The sequence below is a fragment of the Choloepus didactylus genome, chromosome 10 (assembly GCF_015220235.1).
Source record: "Choloepus didactylus isolate mChoDid1 chromosome 10, mChoDid1.pri, whole genome shotgun sequence".
NCBI lineage: Eukaryota > Metazoa > Chordata > Mammalia > Pilosa > Megalonychidae > Choloepus > Choloepus didactylus.
The window spans coordinates 3,473,514-3,497,628 of record NC_051316.1 but is presented as its reverse complement, the minus strand read 5'-3'; the positions used below and the strand labels follow the sequence as shown (position 1 = coordinate 3,497,628).

The following is a 24,115-nucleotide window of genomic DNA, read 5'->3' as shown; positions in this document are numbered from 1 at the left end:
TTAAATGTGTAATGAGTAATAAGCTTAAAACTTACACAATCACAATGGATTGGTGATCAACATACAAATACATATTTCTATTTCTAGTCTTACCCCATAACTGAGATGATCTGGCAGTACTACAAATATGTGCAAATGGCAGCAATGTGTTGATGCCTCTTGCATTTTTCTGGAAAGGATTTTTGAGGAGGCCATGCCACACCTGAGTATTGAAGCCCCGATTGGTTGCCAGGTAAGAAGTTGGAAGTCTGTGGGAAAGTAGGATGTGCAATGGGATTAGGTGCAATTTATCAAGTGGCAATAAGTATTCAGTGCTGGATAGGGGTTGCCTGTTCACAAACAACTTTGTGTGCCCTCAGGTAGGGAATTTCATTTTGGACACTGTGGGGATGAGTGTGAGATTCCTTCTGTATAGTGAACAAAGGTCCTTATCCAAAGAGAAGTCTGGCCTTTGCCCTTGGAAAATTAGAGGTGATTTTTACGCCCTTGGAGTGTCCAGACTTAGAGGAGTGACTGTTACCTGGAGTCTTTGTCTAAAGGACAGTTTACCAATGTGATTTATGACAGGCTCTTTGGGCTACACAATATCAGTTCCACCTCCAAAGGGACTGAAATCTAAAGATATCAGCCCACCCTCCAGGAGGGTCTGGAGAATAAATACCAGCCATGCAGGCAGTAAAAGATTGAGACTCAGAGATTACTTTGTACACTAAAGTCTTGGACAAGCTCCCTGGTTGGTGCACTATGGCATATATTCACATATTGAGGCCAGGGAAGTAACAATAAATGACTCCCCATGGAGAGGACAAAGGAAGCCCCATACAGGAATTGCACTTTTAGGGCAATTATCTCTTCTCCACATTCCAATCACTAATGTTGCCACAGTGAGTTACCAGAGAAATGCCCTCTCTGGAGATCAAAGCATGTGTGGTCTGGAGCTTCAGATGAAGAGGCTTAATTAGAAGAATTAGAAGAAAAGAATCTCTAGCTGACAGGTAGAAAATATTCCAGACACCTAGGTAGCATTATGTTCAGACAGCTAAGGATTTTTTTCCCCTGTGTGCTTCTGCTCTCTCTTTCTTCAAAGAAACAATGTTAGACCTACACATTATAACAAGCCCATTCCTTCCCTGCCTCCACTGCCAGAGGTAATTACTCACTTTTGATTGGCATTTATCATTCCCATGCAAGGTTTTGTCTCACTCTTTAATTGTGTGATAATGCATATGAAATGTACAAATCTTAATTGCACATCTTGATGAATTGTTACCCATGTGTACCTCTTGTGGATGAATTTTTATGTAAGTATATACCCGAAACTAATATATATCATGATATAGGACATATCTAGGACCTTAGAAAGATCTTTACCTCACAGCATTTTTAAAACTTATTTACCAACATTTAAACATACAAAGACGTAAAATCCAAATTTATAATTTTCCCTAAAAAGTTTAAATATCTGAATACCCTAAGATCACAGTAGCAGCTGCCCAAATCAAAAAAGGCATGAGATCCCTTTTCTGCCCACTGCACCACTGTGCCCTATTGGTATATGTAGCCCACTTCATTCATTGACACAACCTGCAAGGTACACCATACTTGTAACACTTCAAATGTGCATCATATATAAAAATGGGGAGAATAATTGCCTTAGCTATCTTAAGGAAGAATTGAAAAGAATTGTCCTCCTTCCTCACCAGCTAAGTGACTTTGGAAGCTGATTTCAGTGCCACAAAACAGAAAAAGCAATCAGGTTCTTTAGGTAGTTGTTTCTCACATGATTGTCATTGGCCCAGCAGCATGAACATCAACTGGGAGCTTATTAGAAATGCAAATCCTTTCACATCCAGATTTACTGTTCAGGATTTACATTTTAACAAGATCCCCAGATGACTTGTGTGCCCATTACAGTTGGAGATGCATTGCCAACTACCTTGGTCCTTAGTAGAATAAATATTCATGTATCTGACTAGGGACAGGGGTTGGAAAGTGTATTAGTTTTCCAGAGCTTTTATGTCAAATGCCACAGAATGGTTAGCCCTAAAAAGCAAGAATTTATTGACTCACAATTCTGGAGGATAGAAGTCCAATATCAAGGTGTCTGCATAGTGATGCTTTCTCCAAAGTCTGAATTGGTCTGTTTATGTCAATGCTCCATCATATAACAATCTTTCTCTGGTTTCTCCTACATCTAGCTTCTTCTACTTCCTACTTATGTGTCTAATTTAATTTGCTTATAAGTACTTCAGACATATTGAGTCAAAGCATGCCCTCATTTGGTTTTACCACCTCTTAACTAATACAGGTAAGACTTGGAGATATGCCACAAAGAACGAATATTACAATAAAGTGAGTTACACAAATTTTATTTTTTCCCAGGGCATAAAATTGTTATGTTTATACTCTACCATAGTCTATTAAATGTGAAATAGAATTATGTCTTGAAAACAATATAATTAAAAATACTTTATTGCTAAAATGTGCTAACCATTATCTGAGACTTCAGTGATATACAATAATTTGGAAGGTTGAGAGTCTTACATATGTCAATGGCTGCTGACTGATCAGTGCAGTCATTGCTAAGATTGGGCTGGCTGTGGAAATTTCCTACAATAAGAAAGCAATGAAGTTTGTCATATCAATTGACTCTTCCTTTCACAAAAGATTTCTCTGTAGCAATGCTGTTTGATAGCATTTTAGCTACAGAACTTCTATCAAAATTAGAGTTAGTTGTCTCAAACAATGCCACTGCCTTAGCAACTAAATTTAGATAATAATCTAAATAATTTGTTGTCATTTAGCAATGTTCACAGCATATCACCAGAATCTCCTCCTGGTGATAAGCTGTGAGCATTGCTAAATTTAATGTAAACAATACTTTCTTTGCTCATCCATAAGAATCAACAACTCATGCATTCAAGTTTTCTCATCTGGTTAAAGTATCCAGTCATATCTTAAGGCTCCACTTCTAATTTGTGTTCTCTTGTCATTTCCATCATATCTGCAATTACTGCCTCCAGTGAAATCTTGAACTCTTCAAAGTCATTCATTAAATTTGGAAACAAAATATTTCCTTTTGTATTGTTGTTTTGGTGGGTATTTTATGTTACTTTCTCACTTGGCTTTTTTAGGACATTCAGTTTTATCCATCAGATTTGATCAGAAAAATCACTATTTGTGGTATCTCCAGCCTTATGTAATATATTTATTAAATAATAAGACATGAAAGTCAAAATTGCTCCTTTATCCCTGGGCTGAAGAATATATGATATGTTAGCAGGCATGATAACAACATTAATCTTGTATATCTCCATCAAATCTCTTGGGTGAGCAGGTGTATTGTAAATGAGAAGTAACATTTTGAAAGGAATCCTTTTTCTGAGCAGTTGGTCTCACTGGTGGGCTTAAAATATTTATTAAACCATGTTGCAAAGAGATATGTTGGTGATGATGTTTTGTTATTCCATTTATAGAACATAGGTAGAGTATATTTAACATAATTCTTAAGGACCCCAGGATTTGCAGACCGATAAATGAGTGTTGACTTGTACGTAAAGTCACAGGCTGTGTTGGCCTCTAATAAGAGAGTATGTCTCTCCTTTGAAGATTTGAAGCTACGCATTGACTTCTCCTCTCTAGCTATGTAAGTCCTAAATGTCATCTTCTAATATAAGGCTGCTTTGTCAACAATGAAAATCTGTTGTTAAGCTTAGCCACCTTCATTATCTTAGCTAGATTTTTTGGATAACTTGCTGCAGCTTCTACATCAGTAATTGCTGCTTCAACTTGCAATTTTAAGTTTTGATGACAGCTTCTTTCCTTATATCTCCTGACCCAGCCTCTGCTAGCTTTAAACTTTTCTTCTGCAGCTGTGTCACCTCTCTCAGCCTTCATGGAATTGTAGAGATTTAGGCCTTGATCTAGATTTGGCTTTGGGTAAAGGAAATGTTCTGGCTGGTTTGACCTTCCATCCAGTCCACTAAAACTTACTCCATATTTGCTTTCTCATTGTTACTTTTTTTCCCCTTTTGGATTTCCAATTTCATTTACTTATATGTTTTTTCCTTTGTGTTCACAACTTGATTAGCTATTTGGTGCAAAGGGTATGTCTTTCAGCCTATCTTGGCTTTTGCTATGCCTGCCTCACTAAGCTTAATCATTTCTAGGTTTTCTAGCACTTTATTTAAATTGTGATGCTCTTTCTTTCCCTTGAACACTTACAGGCCATTGTGGGGTTATTATTTCATTTACTTTCAATATTTCATTGTCTCAGGGAACAGGAAGGTATGAGGAGAAGGGGAGAAATGGGAAAATAGCTAGCTGGTTAGTGGTGCAGTCAAAACTCATATATTTATCAACTAAGTTTGTCATCTACATGGAATGGTAAAACAGCCCAAAATATTTACTATAGTCACACCAAAGATCACTGATCACAGATCACCATAACAGATATAATAATAATGAAAAAGTTTGAAATATGAGAATTACAAAAAATGTGACACAGAGCCATGATATGAGCACAGACTGTTGGAAAAAAGGTGCCAGTAGGCTTCCTCAACAAGAGTTGCCCTGAAAATTCAATATATAAAAGACAAAATATCTGCAAAGTGCAAGAAAGCACAGAATAGTAAATTGAGGCATGTCTGAAATACCTAATCAGGCCCTATTTACAAATAGTTTCTGACCCACATTTCTGGGATTATGACATGAATATGTATTTTATGGGGGACATGATTAAATTTCCAACAGAAAGGATGGAGTGATGCTTTGTAGTGAACTTTCTCTCCATTTCATAGGTATGATAAGGTGGGTATACTGCAAAACTTCAACAAAAAAATGACATTACTGTAGCATTTCCTATTGATGGCAAGTCCATATTTCTTATTAAGGAGTGGAGACCCTCTGCATTATTGGTAGTGTGTTCAGAAGAGATAAAACACTCATGACTGAGGAATCAAAGCAGGTATGAATCTGGACAATGGAGCTAAGAGAAGCTCCCTTTGAAAACAGGTTGAAATGGTGAAAATGTAGATTCTCTTAGCAAAGATGTCATTTTCACCTGGTCATCATTTGACATCTTCCTCCATCAATGTGCAAAGCAAGTCTCTGGGGTTTCCTGAATAGGGACAAGGAAGATATCACATTGCATTCTTGGTCACTCTGCACAAGACCAATTACCACTACTATCTCAGACCTGATACTATGGTTACTGTTGCCATAGAGATGCTTTGATGCTTAGTAGAAGCTTATGTCAACCCATTCTGTCAATAATATGGTTTAGATATTCAAACTGTGATTTTCAAACTGTGTCCCATTAAACTATAAGGTGCTTCTAGTATTTAAAAACATATCATCCATGCATGAGTTGGAAACATTTATATTTCAATCTCAGTGAAATGTATTTAAAATTTATTATGTATATGTGTATATATATACATATATACAGCTTAGATATATGTATATATACACAAAAATTTCAAACATAAATATATATACAAAAATTAAAACATATATATGTATATATATATACAGATATATATGTATATGTATATACAAAAATTTCAAACAATATTCAATGTAGAATGCATAGCAAAAAAACCCAGCTCTATTATTGGCTGAAAAAATTGTTTTAGACTAAATTATCCCTCCCACACCAAATAATAATTATAAATTTTGGACAACATTTTAAGAAAAACAAAACTGTTTGAAGGCCCTTGAAAGCAACCAGTTAGAAACAGATGGGTATTTTGTCTTTGAAAGAATGGAAACATTCTTGATGAGAAACACATTTTTGTCTTATTCACTATAGCATTCATTCTCAAACTAGTATAGAATTGTATACTAAATTCTCAGGAGACTTTGTTAAAACACATTGCTGGTCCTTTTGTATAACTTGGTGTGTGTGACACCTGAGACTCAGAGGTAGAGTTTAGCAGCTATGAAATTCAGCATTACCCAATTGTTTTAAAAAGCTTAAAAAGAGATCAGACTTCTATTAGAGGTATGAATGATGCTGATCTGGTTAGGACTAATGTAAATCAGAATAAAGGGTAAAGGGCAAAGATATTGACTGTTTTAAAACCCCAAATTCTGTATGAGACCAAAGGAAGTGAGGTTTATTTGGTGCAAAATTTGTATCTTCTGCAGCACAGTGTCTAATTTAACTTGTATGGTCAGTTTATTTGAACACCATAATTACATGGAAACTTGAATAGGGAGTGAGATCCTTTTGGCTTGTCCAAGTAAATGTGATGACCTGATACATCCCAGAATTATTTGGACAGAGACAAAAAGTATTTGCAAAGCCCACTTGAGGGAATGGGGTAAAATATGGAAGTATTAAGCTTCCCCACCTGGGGAATTCCTGATAGTCTCACAAGCACTGAGGACTGCCAATTTAATAAGCCAAGCCCTCAAACTTGCAGCCCTTATGAAAATTATTCCTGCAAAGGAGAAGCTAAGACTACTTATAATTATGGTTAAGAGTCTCTCCCTGATAATTTCTTTTGTTTCTCAGATGTGGCCTCTCTCTGAGCTCAACCTGTAGGAAAACTCACTGTCTTCCCCCTGTATGGATCATGGCTCCCAGGGGTGTAAATCTTCCTGGCAACATGGGACATGACTCCCAGGGATAAACCTGGCCCTGGTATCATGGAATTGAGGTTACTTTCTTGGACCAAAGTGGGAAGAAAAATGAAACAAAATAGAGTTTCAGTGGCCGAGAGATTTCAAATGAATTTGAGAGATCATTCTGGAGGTTATTCTTATGCATTATAGAGATATCCTTTTCTAATTTCTAGTGTATTAGAATAGCTAGGAGGAAATACCTGAAACTGTTGGACTGTAATACAGTAGACTTTTCTTGTAGTTGACACCTTTTATTTTAAAAAGTTTTTCAAGTAAACTGGGAAGGGCTTGGATTGGCTTGTTACTTGGAAGATGAAACCACACTGTTGTCATGTACAGAAGGGTATCTGCCCTCTGGAAACACTGAAGAATCCACATTAAGTCTTTGAACTCTGCCCATTTGATACTTTTTATATGTCCCATATGATCTGAAAAGCCCCATCTCCTCCTAACAAAGGCTGAATGAAATGTTAAAAACAAAGGAGTGCAAAAAGTGATCAATTCAAAAAAGTAGACATATCAGTTTTAATTGTCAAGAATATTCCAGGGCAAGAAGTCCACAATTACTTCTTCCTGGTTCTTGTTTTATGTGGCACAGCCAAGACAATCATTCTGGTTTATTGTCCAATTTGCACTTGGTTTTTCCATATCCTGCCTGATTTGGAAAATGCAGAGTGTAAGACAATACTTCAGGATTCTCAGCATCAAATAGTCTCTAAGTCCAACAAACTAGTCAATCTTGCTCAGTTGGTGCTGAACAAACACATGCCTCTCCAGATTGAGTCCCAAAGTGTGGTACATAAGTGTGTTCTCAGCTAATGTACAAGCCTCTCCTTCACACCAGTTTAATTTCCTCCAGTCTTCAGCCAAGAGCAAAGATGAGGTCATAAGGCCACATGGATGCAGTGGTGCTGGAGTTTGCAAGGCAGAACTTCTTTGTTTAACTGGTAAAAGCGGATCATGCCAGAGACCTTGGTGTTCACCTCACCAAGGCTGAAAAACATCTCTCCATCATCCTCACAAGGTAAGATCTGAATATTTTTTTAATTTCTGGTGATGACAGTGTGAGTACAAATGCTTTTGGATTACTCTGGCTGTCATAGAGTAGAAAAAGCCCATCCAGAAGTTCTTGCTGTTTAATAATCCTGTGTGATTTCTCCCTGGAGACCCTGCCATGGAACCAATGTGTCCTATGAATCAGTGTGCTTATGGTATAAAGGTGAAGAGGACTTTGGCTACTAAGATATTCATTTGCATGCGTTGCTTCCTCCAAGCATGACCATCTTCCACAGTGTCAGTTGGATTTTCTCTCACTCTTCCTGTTTGCTGAGAAACATCCATTGCCATGAGGGAGTTCACAGAGGCACTGTGCAGTGGAGTTGAGAAAGGGGATAGCAAAACTTTCCTCTGCTGGGGGATTCTTTAATTCTGGTAAAGGAGCATTCTGTACAAGAACAGCCTGAGATTCTGGGAAGACGGTGGCATAGAAAAAAGTGGAAGACCTAGTCTCCCCCAGAACAATTCATAAATGAACAAAAAAACAGTAAATAACCTGGAATAACAGTGGGGAGACAAACGTGACTGTACACTCAATATCCACTGACATGAATTGGGAGGAATGCCTGAGATCACACCATAAAATCTGTAAGTTAAACTGTGGACCCATGCTGAGAGTCAAGAACCTAGAGTTGAGAGCCCCTCCCTCATGGAAGCCACACCATGCACTTTCTCAGCCCAGCTCCAAGTGAGGTTTTAATATTAAGTGCTCAATACAGTGCATCCTCAACAAGCAGACAGAGGCTTTTGGTGACAACTGACCTTGGGAGAATTGCAGGATAGGGAACCCAGAGGATTGGGTGCTATATCTGGCTGACAGGTGAACCTGGGAGTTTTTCTGCCTCTTGCTTTCTCTCTGTGGAGAAAACCTCAGCTGTTCTCAGCCCACAAGACATTGCAGTAAAGACAGCCTCAGACATTCTGCATTCTGAAATGAGCTGAGAGCCCCATGGAACAGCCCAGCAGCCCAGGGCTTCCCTTGAGGGACAGTGCACACTGATGATGCAGCACAGCATTCTCTCAGCTGAGGGAGGATCGTGGCTGGGAGGGGGGATCTGCTCAGAGAACCCAGGGGTGCTACACCAAGTCCGGTGGTTTGTGGGACACCAAGAGAGAACTGCCCTTCCTCCCTGGCCACCTGTACATACGCCCCATCTCCAGGGTGGACAGCTCCAGCAACACACCCAAACTGAGTTCTCCAACTGAACACACAAGAATCATTTCCCCACACTCTGTGGAAAAAAGTTTCAGAACTGACTTGAGGGATATAGGTGACTCACAGATGCCATCTGCTGGTTAGTTAGAGAAGTCTATGTCACCAAACTGTGTCTCTGAAAAATTAGATTGATATTCTTTTTTTTTTTGATACAACTTGAAAGAACCGTATCAAGCAAAACAAATGCCAAGAGGCCAAAAACAACAGAAAATCTTAATGCATATGACAAAATCAGATGATATGGAGAATCCAGCTCCAAGCACACAAATCAAGATTTTGGAAGAAATGTTGTACCTCACAAAATTAATTAAAGAACTAAAATCAAAGAATGAAAACATGGCAAAGGATTTAAAGGACATCAAGAGGACCATGGCCCAGGATATAAGTGCCATAAAAAAGACCCTACAAGAGCATAAAGAAGACATTGCAAGAGTTAATAAAAAAAAGAAGATCTTATGGAAATAAAAGAAACTTGGCCAAATTAAAAAGACTCTGGATATTCACAATACAAGACTAGAGGAAGCTGAACAACATCTCAGTGTCCTAGAAATCCACAGAACAGAAAATGAAAGAACAAAAGAAAGAATGGAGAAAAAAAATGAAAAAATCACAATGGATCTCAGGGATATGATAGATAAAATAAAATGTCCAAACTTGAGACTCATTGGTGTCCCAGAAGGAGAAGAGAAGGGTAAAGGTCTAGAAAGAGTATTCAAAGAAATTGTTGGGGAAAACTTCCCCAACCTTCTACACAATATAAACACACAAAGCATAAATGCCCAGCAAACTCCAAATAGAATAAATCCAAATAAACCCACTCCAAGACATAGTCTGATCAGACTCTCAAATACTGAAGAGAAGGTGCAAGATCTGAAAGTAGCAAGAGAAAAGCAATTCACCACATACAAAGGAAACAATATAAGGCTAAGTAGTGACTACTCAGTGGCCACTATGGAGGCAAGAAGGCAGTGGCATGACATATTTATAATTCTGAGAGAGAAAAATTTCCTGCCAAGAATACTTTATCCAGCAAAACTCTCCTTCAAAGTTGAGGGAGAGCTTAAATTTTTCAAAGACAAACAAATGCTGAGAGATACAGAGAATTTTAACAGACATATATAGTACCTTACATCCCAAATCACCAGGACACTCATTTTTCTCTAGTGATCACAGATCTTTCTCCAGAAGGGACCATAAGCTGGAACATAAAACAAGCCTCAAGAAATTTAAAAATTTGAATATACTCAAAGAACATTCTCCAAACACAACGGAATACAAATAGAAGTCAATAATTTTTGAACTATAACTCCACTATTTACTTTCTACATGATAAAAAATACACAAACTCTAAGGACAGATCAATGGTTTTGAACTCAATGTAAAATATGTAATTTTAGACAACTATATAAAGGTGGGGGAATGAAGGAGTATAGGAACATAGTTTATGTGCCCTATTGAAGTGAAGGTGGTATCAAAGAAAAACAAGATTGATAGGGATTTAAGAGGTTAATTTTAAGCCCCACAGTAAACACAAAGAAATTATCAGATAATATAAACTTAGAGATGAAGAGTTTGGGTTAAGAGAAATGGGGGAAGGGGCAATGGGGAGTTAAGAAAGGAGTGTAGGGTTTCTGTTTGAGTTGAAGGGAAATTTCTAGTAATGGATGGTGGGAAAGAGCATAACATCATTCTAAATGTGATTAATCCCGCTAATGGAAGGCTAGGGATGGGGGAGAAATGGGAAGATTTAGGCTGTATATATGTTTCCACAATTGAAAAAAGAAGAAAAAAAGACAGTCTAACTAGATGACAATTGAATGCTAAGGATGAACTTGAATGGGATTGGAGGGTGGAGGACAGGTGGCTCGAAGGGACACAGTTGAGACATAAGGAAAAGTAAATATAGAATGTAAGTATTGTATCATTGTTGAATCTCATACTTCTTAGCTGTGCTTAATGGAATTACATAAAAGAATGTTCTTGTTCATGGGAAGTACATACGTGAATTATAGTGTATGTTCAAGGATGTGTGCAGCTAACTCTCATATGTTCAGAAGACAGAGAAATATATGATGGATGATAGGGAGGGAGGGAAAGAAACAGTGATGTTACAGCATGTTAAAGTTGGTGGATTGAGCTATCGGGGGAGGAGGGGTCAGAGTATGATGGAATTCTGTGTATGGGGCTAGTACTTTTTTGCAACTATTCATGTAATGGAATTTATTTCAAAATAAAAAAAAAATGTAAAAAAAGAAAGAGCCTGAATGCTGTTGTCCTGCATGTCCTGCTCTGCAATTCCTCTGCACATGGCAACCTCAGCTCTTTAATTTCCTTCCTTACTTTGTTTGGCTTTATACAGAAGTCATAATCTGTGGGGGTAATAGACTGCTTTCTGCTGGCAACCAGGAAGATGTTGCTGTCCTTGAGGTCTGAAAACACTGCAAGTGTCTGGGCTCCTTTGAAGTTCCTTTTATGGAGCAATAAAGTCCCAATCTTCACAAATACATGTACAGCTTTTCCCAGGATTTCTTTACCAGCTCTTTCACTTGCAAAAGCTTGAATTTCAGGACATCTACTGGAGTTTAAAAAATTCTGCAAAATCTTTGTTTGGAGAATGCTGCCACTTGACTGCTGACACCAAGTAACAATCTGTTCTGGGAAGAAATTCATAAATTCACTTTAAAAACTCATATTTTGCATAATTCTTCCTGAATAAAAATTTGCTTTCAGTTGCCATGTTCTTCTCCCCCTGGACCACCAATTCATGGTCCTCCAAGTAACTTTCCAATCCCAGGTGTGGGTGCTGATCCACCAACATCCAGCTGTGATCACCCACACAGTGACTATTGCAAACCGGCAGTTGGCACAGGTCCCTGGCTGCCATGTCTGTGAAAATCTCCACCACTTTGCTTGCCTCATCTTCACTAAAGACTTTAACATCCTGCTTAGCTGAGGACTGGCTCAGAGGTAGGGAGCCTGGCATCAGCACAGGGGAGCTCTTGGGACCACAGCATTCAGGGAATATTTTGGGGATAGCTTCAGCAATGGGTTTCTAAATTTCTGGTCTTATTCCTGGGGGCACCTGATGGCAAGGATATGTACAGGCTGTGAGTGCTGTGCTTTCAGCTATGGGGACACCTGTGGCTGGAGGGACCTCATTCCTGAGTTTGGCAGGTGGCTGGGGCTGTTCTGGCAGTTCTGAAGTAGCTGCACCATCTCTCTCTTCATGTCATGTATCAAGTGCACACTCTGGAAGGACATGTTCATGTCATTCACCATGGCCTCCAAGTCCACATCATCCTCTTACTGATTCATGAGTTGGTCAGCCTATGTCAGGAACCCATGCCCTCCTAGGTCTCTTTCACTGGGAGAATAAGCCTGACCTTATCCTTGTAGAACAGATGGTGCAGAAAGGAAACTGGTCAGCCAGCTAAAGCCATTGGTTCCTTATTGCCTTCTTCATATTATTTTTATTGTATTGCAGCACCTGTCCACAGTTTTCTCTGAGAGGCTCCATCTAACCTGGCTTGCCCTGGCTTTGGTTGAGAGGGCCCAAGTGAGGTCCAAGCTGCCCATCATTGGGAATCTTTCCTTTGCTGCTCCTGCCTCCTTCTCAGCATTCTGGTCATCCCCCAAGCTGCTGCAGTCACCTCTCCAGGGCCTGCCTCAACTTGGCTACCAGTGACACTTTTCCTGGACAAGGACAGTCACCCTGGGTGGGTCTAGGAGCCCATGCTGCCTCCAGGGGGCTGTGCACAAAATTTGAGGCTCTGACATCACCAGTGCCTAAGCAGCCACCTCCTGCTCTCTGCTGTTTGAAACAGCCCCTGCCCTGGTAAATGCCCATGGCCCAGTCCTGCTGTCTTAGCCCCATGGCCACTGGCTTACCTTCCTTCCTCCTTCAATCTAGTAGCCTGGATTCTTGAAGATGATTGTATAGCTATATAGCTTTTATGGTGTGAATGTGAAATTGTGAAAATCTTATGACCAACATTCCCATTATCTGGTGTATGGACAGGTGAATAAGGAAATAAAGACAAAAATAAACCACAGGGAAGGATAAGGGGTATGGGATGTTTTGTAATTTCTTTTTAAATTTTTATTCATGTATTTATTTTAGTTTTTGGAATAATGAAAATGTTCAAAAATTGTGGTCATTGATTCATAAATGAACCACTGATTTTACACTTTGGTTTATTATCTTGTGTGTGACTATATCTCAATAAAATTGCATGTAAAAAAAGAAATTATTAATATCCATCCCCTTATCTAAAACACTGGATCTAGGATGGGGTCCAAAATTTGTGTGTATAACAATTTCCCAGATGATGATTATACAGTTGCTCCAAGGATCTCCAAGTACCACTACCTTATGTGACTTTCAAGTTTTCTTCCAAGAATGGGGGAACAGTGCTTGAGAAACTTGAACTGGAGTGAAAAGCCACAGGTATATTGGCCTGAGGGTGCTGAAAACGAATTTGCACTTGAGACACTAAAAGTTGAAGGAAAATTCTGAAAGATAGAGAGCTGCATAGGGAGAAGCCCCCAAATTTGTTTATAAATCCCAAGCTGAGAGAGGTGTTCCAGAAGCCATTGGGCTTTCTTAAGTTTTGTTACCATCTTGTTGATGCCTTAGTTTGAACACTTATGGCCTTAGAATCATAAATTTGTAAGCTAATAAATTCTCTGTATAAAAGCCAATCCATTTCTGGCATTTTGCATAACAGCAGCTTTAGCAAACAGGAGGAGTCAAGTGAAGGAGAAAATTCCCTGAAGAGTATATCTTCTCCAAGGAAAAGGGAGGTGTTGTCCAGCTCCAGTGGCATCACTCCTTCAGAATATTTTGATCCCAGGTACTAGAAAAGAAAACAGAAACAGCTTAAGTGTTATGTTCTGATATTGGGTCTGTCTGATCTTGGAAAATCTGTTTGGGGTAAATCATATCTGAGTAGACCCTTGATATAAACAAAGTTCCATATATGCATGGCAAGAACCAGAATAACAAGAGCTAAAAATTCTGATCAGTTGAACAGAAGCTATGTTAAAGATTTAGAATAAGTTGAACTGAATGCCAAATAACAGAGAACCAAACCAAGCAACAAGAAAATATTAAGTTAAAGAATGAAGATGACCTCCAGAATAAACTAATTAAAGGAACCAGATGACCAGACAGCAACAAAATTTACAAGTCACACTAGGATAAAAGAAGATATGACTCAGACAAAGGAACAAACTAAAATTCAAATGAGTTGCAGGAGTTGGAATTGCTAATTCAAGATGTTCAAAAAATATGCTGCGGTCGCAGTTGACTCGTCTGAGGGGGGGTGGCGGCCGGTTGCTAAATCCTAGGCTCTCAGGATTGCTCGGAGGGTACCGGCGGCGGGGGCTCTTTCCCGGAGGCGAGGGCGAGGCGGGGGACTTGGCCAGGTCCCCGGCGGAGGCGTGCAAAGTATGGAGGGCGGCGAGAAAGGAACAGGCGGGACACGTTTCTTTTTAGGGTGAAGAAACCAAGAGAGAGAGCGTTTATTAGGGGAGAGTACAAGCTTATAATGGGCGGTCTAGAGGGCGGGGTAGCTGTAGAGGTTAAAGGCTTGGATTGGTTCTGAGAGGGCGCGGAGGTTGGTTGTTGGGTGTTGCACAATGATTGGTGCATGCGCACTGGCAGTAGGGGACGTTGCATTGTAACGGAGGGGTTGAGTGGTTAGACGAGGGAGGCGGTCTTACCCGGCAAGCTTCCTCCAACGGTTGGTTTTGGGTGAGGAATTGGGGCCTGCCTCCGGCCTCACCTTCTCAGGCCCGGGGGGCTGTGGAGGGTGCTGTCACCCGTACCCACTACCCTCCCCAGGGGTGGATCCGGTCCCCCGGCCCAGGCCCGCCAAGTTGAAGCACGTAATCAGTATCCCGCAATATGCTAAATCAATTCAAAAATCAAATCAACAAGTTAAGGGAAGATATGACAAAAGTGATGAAGGATATAGAGAAGATATTGAGTAAACATAATGAAGAACTCAAAAGTTTGAGAAAACACTTAGCAGAAATTATGAGAATGAAAGCACAAAGGAAGAGAGGAAAAACACAATGGAGACTTAACAACAGCAGATTTGAAGAGGCAGAAGAAAGGATTGCTGAACTAGAGGACATCACATCTGAAATCCTACACACAAAAAACAGATAGGGAAAAGAATGGAAGAACATGATCAGGGACTCAGGGAATTGAATGAAAACATGTGAATAAATATACATCTCATGGATGTCCTGGAAGAAGATGAGAAGAGAAAAGGTGTAGAAAGAACCTTGGAGGAAATAATCACTGAAAATTTCCCATTTTTTATGAAACACATAAAATTACAGATTCAAGAATCAAAGCATAACCCACAGAATACATCCAAACAAACTTACTCCAACACACTAATCAGATCTTTAAATGTCAAAGACAAAGAGAGATCTCTCAAAGCAGCAGGAGAAAAGTGATCCATCACATACAAGGGAAGCTCAATAAGACTATGTGTGGATTTATTAGCAGAAACCATGGAGGTGGGAAGGCAGTGGTACAATATAATTAAGATACATATTAAGAAAAAACTGCCAACCAATAATTTTTTATCTGACAAAACTGTCCTACAAAAATGAGGGAGTTAAAAATATTTTCAGAAAAACAGAGAATGAGAGAGTTTGTGAACAAGAGGCCTGCTCAACAAGAAATACTAAAGTGAGCACAACAGACAGATAGGAAAAGCAAGGAGCATGTTGGAGAAGAGTACAGAAGTGAGAGCTATCAGGAAGCATGAGAGAGAAAGGGGGGACAGAGACAGAGAGAGGGAGAGAGAGAGAGAATAGTAGATTGTAGCACAATATTGTATGTACATTGAAAAATTTTAGTGTAAATAATGTTGGAAGAGGAATGCACTAGGGTCATATATAACACCAGAAGGAAAGACTAGAAGTTAAAGTCTGAGACTGTATTACTTAGTCAAACCTAGTTTGAGAAATGATGTTGATTAAATGTACAAATATAAGAATATTTTTACATGAAGGGGAAAAAATGAATGTCGGTATCACAAGGTGTTAAAATGGGATGGTATGTGGAAAAATAAAATCAATGCAAATGACAGTCTATAGGTAACAGTAACATTGTAATATACTTCCAAGAAATGTGACAAAGTAAATACATAGAAACTAAATGTCAATAAGAAGGAATTATACGGGAGGGGAATGAGATTCTTGATATTACTGTTGTTGATTCTCCTTTTAACTTATTTTATGTCATTTTTAATTTTTTATTCTTCATTTTTTCTCCTCTTCTTCTTTCATTGCAGAAGAAATGGAAATTTCCTCATATAGATTGTGGTGGTGAATGCATAACTATGTGATTATACCATTCCAGGAATCATTGTTTATTTAGGGTTGTTTGTATGGTGTGTAAATAAAGCTGTTTAAAATATAAGCAGAAAGATACAAGTGCTGGAGAAAAAGTGGAGAAAGGAATGTACCTATTCATTGTTGGTAGGGATTGGGAATGGTGCAGCATATTTGGAAGGCAGTGCAGTGGTCCCCAAAGAAGCTATGTATGGGGATGCCATAATGTCTTGCAACCTCCTTATTGGGTATATACTTAGAAAAACTGAGAGCAAGAATACCAATGGACATATGAACACTGATATTTTTGGTGGCAGTATTCACAATTTGCAATGGATGGATGTTGCCTAAGGGTACATCAGATGATTAACAGAAGAACAAATTGTGGTATATCCATACAATAGAATATTGATAAGTTGAAAGAAGGAATTAAGTGAGGAATGCATCTAGGTGAATGAACATTCTGGACAGTATGTAGAGTGAAATAAGACAGGAATGAAATGAGTAATATAATGCCTCACTAGAAAGGGCTAAATATAATGTGCGAACTCTGACAATTTTATTCAAGAGCATATGTTATCAGGGGAAGTCTCACTGTAAAGTTTTCTAGATTGTAAGTTCTTACAGCAGTCACATCAATTCCTGAGTTGGGGTTATTTCTAAATTCTGAGATGCTGAGCTCTTTGTGTATAACCTGGTCATTCCCTGGAAGTTCAGGTATCTGTGTGACATTTAAGATTCAGAGCTAGAGTTCTACAGCTATGAAAGTCAGTATTACCCATCCAGCAACAGTTAAAGAAGCTGAAAAAAGAGATCAGACTTCAATTAGTGAGATGAATAAAGCTAATCTGGTTAGGACTAAGGCAAAAAGGATGTATGGGAATAGGATGATTTTCACTGTTTTAAAACTTCAACTACTGCATGAGACCAAAAGAAGAGATGTTTATTTGGTGCAAAATTTATGATTTCTGTAGCACACCATCCAAATTGTATGGTCTGTTTATTCAAACACCATAATTACATGGAACTAGATACAGTGAATAAGATGTTGTTGGTTTGTACGGGTTAATGTGATACTCCAGTACATCCCAGAGGTCATTGGGCAGAAGATAAAAAAAAAAGTATTTGCAAAGTCTCTTTGAGGGGCTGGGGACAAATGTGGAAATATTAAACTCTCCCACATGGGGAATTACTGATACTCTTGAAAGCATCAGAAACTATCAGTTTAGAATACCAACACCTCAGTCTTTGGGCTTGCTCTTATGAAACTCATTCATCTAAAGGAGAAGCTAAGCTTACATATAAGCTTATGCATAATAGTTACCCCAAGAGAACCTCTTTTTTTGCTCAGATGTGGCCTCTCTTTCCAAGCCAACATGCAGGTAAATTCACTGCCCTCCCCTCAGGTGGAACATGACTCCAAGGGGTGTAACTCTTCCTGAAAATGTGGGCCATGACTCCTAGGCATGAGCCTGGCCTCAGCATCATGTGATTGAGAAAGTCTTTTTGGATCAAAATGCGAAGGGAAATGAAACAAAATAAAATTTCAGTGACTGAAAGATTTAAAATAGAGTTGAGAAGTCATTCTGGAGGTTATTGTTATGCATCATATAGGTATCCTTTTTGGTTTTTAGTGTTTTAGAGTAGCTACAAGGAAATACCTGAAACTGTTTCCCTGCAACCCAGTACATTTGATTCTTGAAGATGACTGTATAACTATAAATCTTTTACAGTATGAATGTGTAATCATGAAAAATTTGGGAATGACATTTCCTTTATCCATTGTATGGACAGATGAGTAAGAAAATAAAGACCAAAAACAATAATAGCAGGGACAAGGGTTATGGTATGTTTTCGGTGTTTTCCTTTAAAAGTTTTATTCTTATTTTCATTTTTTGGAGTAATAAAAATGTTCAAAAATTGATTATGATGATGAATGTCCAACTATGTAATGATACCCTAAAACACCAATTGTACACTTTGGATAATTATCTGGTATGTAAATGTATCTTAATAAAATTGCATCAAAATTGATCTTGTGGTAGGCAATGCTTTCTTGGATTTTAAACCAAGGAATTAAAGCAAAAAAAAGTAGATAATTGGAAACTTCTCAAAATTAAATACTTTTGTACATCAAATAACTTTATCACTGAAGTGCTTAGACAACTTATTCAATGGGAGAAAAGACTTGGAAAACTCATATACAATAAGGGTTAAATATCCAGAATATATGAAGAAATCGTACAACTCAACAGTAAAAAGACAAACAACCTAATATAAAATTAGGTAAGAGACTTGAATAGCCATCTCTCCAAAGAGGAAATACAAGCAACTAAAAAACACATGAAAAGATGCTGAATGGGGTGGGATGGGGGGATGATTTGGGTGTTTTTTTTCACTTTTATTTTTTATTCTTGTTCTGGTTCTTTCTGATGTAAGGAAAATGTTCAGAGATAGACTGTGGTGATGAACGCATAACTATGTTATCATACTGTGGACAGTGGATTGTATATCATGGATGATTGTATGGTGTGTGAATGTATTTCAATAAAACTGAATTTAATAAAAGAAAAGATGCTGAACATCACTACCTATTTGGGAAATGCAAATAAAAACCAAAAGAAGTTATCATTTCACACCTATAGGAATGGCCCTATTGAAAAACAGAGAACTGCAAATGTTGGAGTTTATGTGGAGAAATAGAAAGATTCATTGATTTCCAGTTGGAATGTAAAATAGTTCAGCTGATGTGTAAGAAAATTTGGCAGTTCCCCAGGAAGCTACATATTATGTGGCAATATCACTACTAGGAATATACCCTGAAGAACCGAAAGCAGAGACATAAATAGATATTTGCACAACAATATTCATAGCATCCTTATTCAAATTTGACAGAAGCTTAAAGAAATGCAAGTGTCCATCAACCAATGAACAGATAAACAAAATGTGGTATATATATACAGTGGAATATTATTTAGCTGTAAAAGGAAATGATGTCTTGATGCATGCCACAGTATGAATGAACCCTGAGGACATTATTTTGAGTGAAATAAGACAAAAAATATTGTTTAACTTCAATGCTGTGAGCTAATTATGATAAGCAAACTAATAGAATTGGAATTTAGAATATAGATTACCAGTAGATTGGGGTTAGAGAACATAGAGGTATTCTTTTCTTTCTCTGATTTTCTATTTAAGCTGATGGCAAGGGTTTGGAAATGGATGTTGGTGATATTAACACATTATTTTGAATGTCATTAACACTACTGAAATGTACAGGCAAATGCAGTTTAAAGAGGAAACTAAGATGTATAAATAGAATAAAAATTGAAAGGTAAAATGTTTGCACAACACAGTGAACTCTATTGTATAGGATGGACTGTAGTTAATACAAGTATAAGAATGTTCTTTCATGAATTATAACAAATGTATGATATTATTACCAGGTGACAATAATTGGATATTATGTGTAAAAATACACCTAATGTAACTACTGGATGATAAACAGAACTATTTTAATAATCTTCCATCAATTGTAACAAGTAACAACTGTTAAAAAATAGTACAATTATAGCAAAATGTGCCATCATTAATAGTAACAAATGTTCCACACCAATACAAGGTGTTGGTGTGGGGTGGTACATGGGTATCCTGTATGTTATGTATGACTGCTTTGTAAACTCACAACTTCACCAAAAAAACTGTCATACAATCTTATTTGATGTACACTTCAAAATGACAAATTGTATAGGCTAAGATGTATGTTTGCATTAGTGCATTGGCCTCCAAATTTGATTTTACATAACCAGGGTATAAATCATTTAGGGTCTAAATTGTTTCTGTGGAAAATCAATACCTGTATTTAAATTCATTTTGCTGTTATTGTATTAAATGCTTTTAATTAATATTTCTAAATTATTAGCTACACAATGCATTCCAGAATTAGAAATACTAATAATAGAAAAATGCATACTCAGATGTGGGAATTTAGTAGAATTTTACTGAAAATGCTAGGTAAAAATGATTGCCAAAATTAAATAATTGCAAATTTTGGAATTTCATCAGTTGATCACATGAGCACCCTGTGAAAATAACAATCTTAGAATTAAGATAAGTGTTTTACTGCTTTCATTCAGTACAAGTGTCTCCAATTTACACTTAAAGAAACTGAGTACTGCAATATGAATTATTGTATGTGTTTTGGACATGTTTTATCCAATATGGTCATTTATATTTTCACCCACTAGAAATCAGTGTCCCTACATCAAGGATACATGTATGGATTAAGTGCTCACCTATGTGAGAAACCTATATGAAACTCAACCAAAATTCATATTTCCCTGAAGGGCCTGGCAAAGCAACACTGACAAAACCCATGAACACTATAGGGCTAGGAGGGAAAGCAGAGGTAGGATCATAATTTCTCTGATAAAGAGTTCTCCATTTTGATTTAACCAGATCTTTCCTACAACTCTACAGACCACATTATACCTGTTCTGTGGTAAGAGCAAAGGGGAAGATACAGATGCCCACACTTGCCCAGCAACATTTGCTGTTCCTAAATCCTTGTTAGGGGAGGTCCACAAAAGGAACCTGTGTCCCATAAACTAAATGAGACTGTTACCATTTTTAGGAAGAAGCATGGCAAAGCAGCAAGAAAGAAAATCATATTTCCATATTATATTATCTATACATTGAAACAATGACACAGAAGTTTTATAGTCACATGGAAATAAAATTTGCTTTATATTAGCATTCTTCCCATGAAGATTGACTACCTACAAACAAATAATCTTAATTCTAAATTTTCTAAAGTTTTCACTGAATAACAGTTTATAAGTACTTTTTGCTTTGAACAAAGTACTTTATTGAAAAATTCTCCTTCCATATTATGAGAAAAAGATGGGTATTATTGATCTATCTTACCAGCCACACATTCTGTTTTATGAAGTTAAAACATAAATCTTTAATGTTATTTTATGAAACAGTTTTCAGATGTTATTCTCCACTATTTAGGGGTCTTTTAAATTTAGGAAGTGATAATAATTATCTGTTTTCTTATTGCATTAATAGAGTAGGAAATGTTTTAATATATAGATTTTCTCTTCTAGGACTCTAGATTTAAAGGGAAAAAATTGGAAAGAAACCTATTTAGCATATAGATCTGAACAAATAGCCTTAAGCAGCAATGTTACAGGCATTAGAGAATGTGCAATTTGGGGAAAGGAAAGTTCAAAATGAAGTATGTTTGTGTCATTCCTATGCAGGCACATAATAAGTGACTATCCCTTAGAACTTGTGTTAAGATCCTAAAAATTGGAAATAGGCCATAAAGTTAATAATTGAGGCATTTTGCAACTCTCTTCATCAAAATGGGATTCTTTTCAAATAATTATCCTATCACTTTCTTGAATAAAGCATTTTGTTCATAAGTCTCCTCAAAGCTTCTTTTATTTGTTTGTTTCTAAGACTATAAATAATAGGATTCAACAAAGGAGGGACTATACAATAAAACACAGAAATGATCATGTCCTGAAATGTTGGCGAGTTGGAAGCTGGTTTTAAATACACAGCACTGGCTGAGCTGACAAATACAGTCACCACAATAATGTGAGGGACACAAGTGGAAAAGGCCTTTCCCTGCACTCTCCTGGTTGGAAACTTGAACACAGTAGAAAATATGTGAATATAAGACCTGGTGATAAAAGGAAAGCAACCACCATCAATCACCATAGCAGAGATAAAAATTAAAATTTCATTGCTGAAGTTGTCAGAGCAGGAGAGCTTCAGCAGAGAGGGGATGTCACAGAAGAATTGATGGATCACGTTGGACTGACAATAGGGTAGCCAGAATGTGTTTCCAGTGTGGAATCCTGCAAAGACCAAGCTACTGAGTACAGAGGACAGTGTCACCTGGACACAGACATGTGGATTCATGATCACAGGGTAGTGAAGGGGCTGGCAGATGGCCACAAAGCGGTCATGGGCCATCATGGTGAGAAATAGCATCTCTGTAGTAGCAAATAAAAACACAAAGAAGATCTGAGCTGCACATCCAATCAGGGATATCTCCCTATTGCCAAGTAGGAAGATGACACAGGCCTTGGATACAGTGAAAGTAATGTAGCACATGTCCAAGACAGACAGATTCCTGAGGAATAAATACATGGGAGTGTGAAGTTTTGTGTTGAGGGTGGTGACTGACAATGAGAAAGTTGCCCATCAGACTTGCCAAATACATCAGTAGGAATAGCATGGCATGCAAGACTCTGTACTCCCACACTTCAGAATATCTTGTAAGCAGGAATTTCATCACCATAGTGGAGTTGGGCATCTTTAAGCAATGCACTTTAGGTAGACAAAGGCTAACAATCCCTAAAATACATGGGGCAAAAACGGACGGAAGAAATTAGCCTAAGTACACTTATCAACTTACATTAATCCAACTTTTTTTTCTTTGTTGAAATTATTGATTAGTAGGAAGCAACATAGAATTGTCTTAAGCTCCACTTGCCTTATTGTTTTTTTTATCTTAATTCCAGAGTAGGGGTAGAAATAAAGCAGATTTCATAGAGTGTTAGTAGATTACCAAGGGCAGAAGTGTGGGGGTAGGGGGAAGGAGAGTTGTTGGTTAATAGGTGCAGTTTTTCTGTTTCAGGTGATGAAAATTTTGGACAATAGATTTTGGGAGTAGTTGGACAATATTTTTAATATAATTAATATAAGTGAATGTATACTTGAAATTAGCTAATTTTGGAAATTTTGTGTTATGTATATTTACAATAAAATTGGAATAAAACAATCTTTTAGAGCTTATAACCATGTTTGGTTAATTTTCATGTGCTAGTAGCACAGTGTGTATAGTTTTCTGTCAAAGTTTTCCTGTAAGAGTAATTGGGTAAAATATATTATTTCTGTATATGCTGACTCATTAGAAGTAGTCAATAAGTATTCACAGTCAATATCATTAATCATTGACCAAATACAATCTGCATAGGCATAGGAAGTTACTATTGTATAAGAGTTTCTCCAAATTTTAGGTGTGGTTGTAATCCATTACATGCCCTCTAGCAGGAAAAATTTTAGCTTCACCTCTACCACTATGACTTTTTATATTTATTTCATTTGGAAAATTTCCTTAAGGACTGCTGTCTCTGATAACCATCTTCTTATTGGCTACACATATTGGCCTTGCAATCATTAACATATATTCTCTTTATTTTGATATTGGCTTTTTCAAACAACCCCCTGTCTTTTTTCTCTCTCTCTCTCAATATTTATTAGACCCAAGTAGACTCTTTTTGATCATTCTAAGACTAAATAATGTAACCCAGCAAATGGATAGTATTAACACCACTTTTTATTTATTTAGAACACCCTATGCACTGTATATTATACACATTTATATACAGTAATTCTCATTATAGGTGTGTAAATTTGGAAGTAATATATTCAGTTTCAATGTGAAAAGATTGGGTCAGTGTGAGGACAAAAACCACATTAATCCATGGCAATGTAAGAGGAAGGCAGGCATTCAAATCTAGGTTTGTCTCTGCAGAAATCTCTGGAGACAAGTTGCATTTCCTCCAGCAGAGCTTTTAATCTTAGTGAGTGTCACAGTTTCCCACCACACTAATCCCTCCTGTCATACAAACTGAAAATTTACTTGTATGATTCTATCACAGCTTAAGTACTGCCAGAGCCATGAAAGTAGGGTTTTTGAATTTTTAAATCATGGTGATCCAGAGCTGAACCAACAATCCCTTGATTTCAAACATATTGCATACTAAGTACATCATGAGAACAGCTAAAAACCATTTTCCATATGGCTCCATATTTCAATATTTACCATTCTTT

The 24,115-nt window shown here is 37.5% G+C and overlaps 1 protein-coding gene and 1 pseudogene across 1 annotated transcript; both read right to left on the bottom strand.

Moving 5' to 3' along the window:
• Positions 1–7,514: 7,514 nt before the first annotated feature.
• Positions 7,515–12,342, bottom strand: LOC119505537 (annotated as a pseudogene).
• Positions 12,343–21,658: 9,316 nt separating this feature from the next.
• LOC119505159 (olfactory receptor 14C36-like) lies at positions 21,659–22,592 on the bottom strand. The gene is given in 2 exon segments (XM_037797816.1): positions 21,659–22,460; positions 22,462–22,592. Coding segments are annotated over 2 exon segments (933 nt in total).
• Between the last annotated feature and the right edge of the window lie 1,523 nt (positions 22,593–24,115).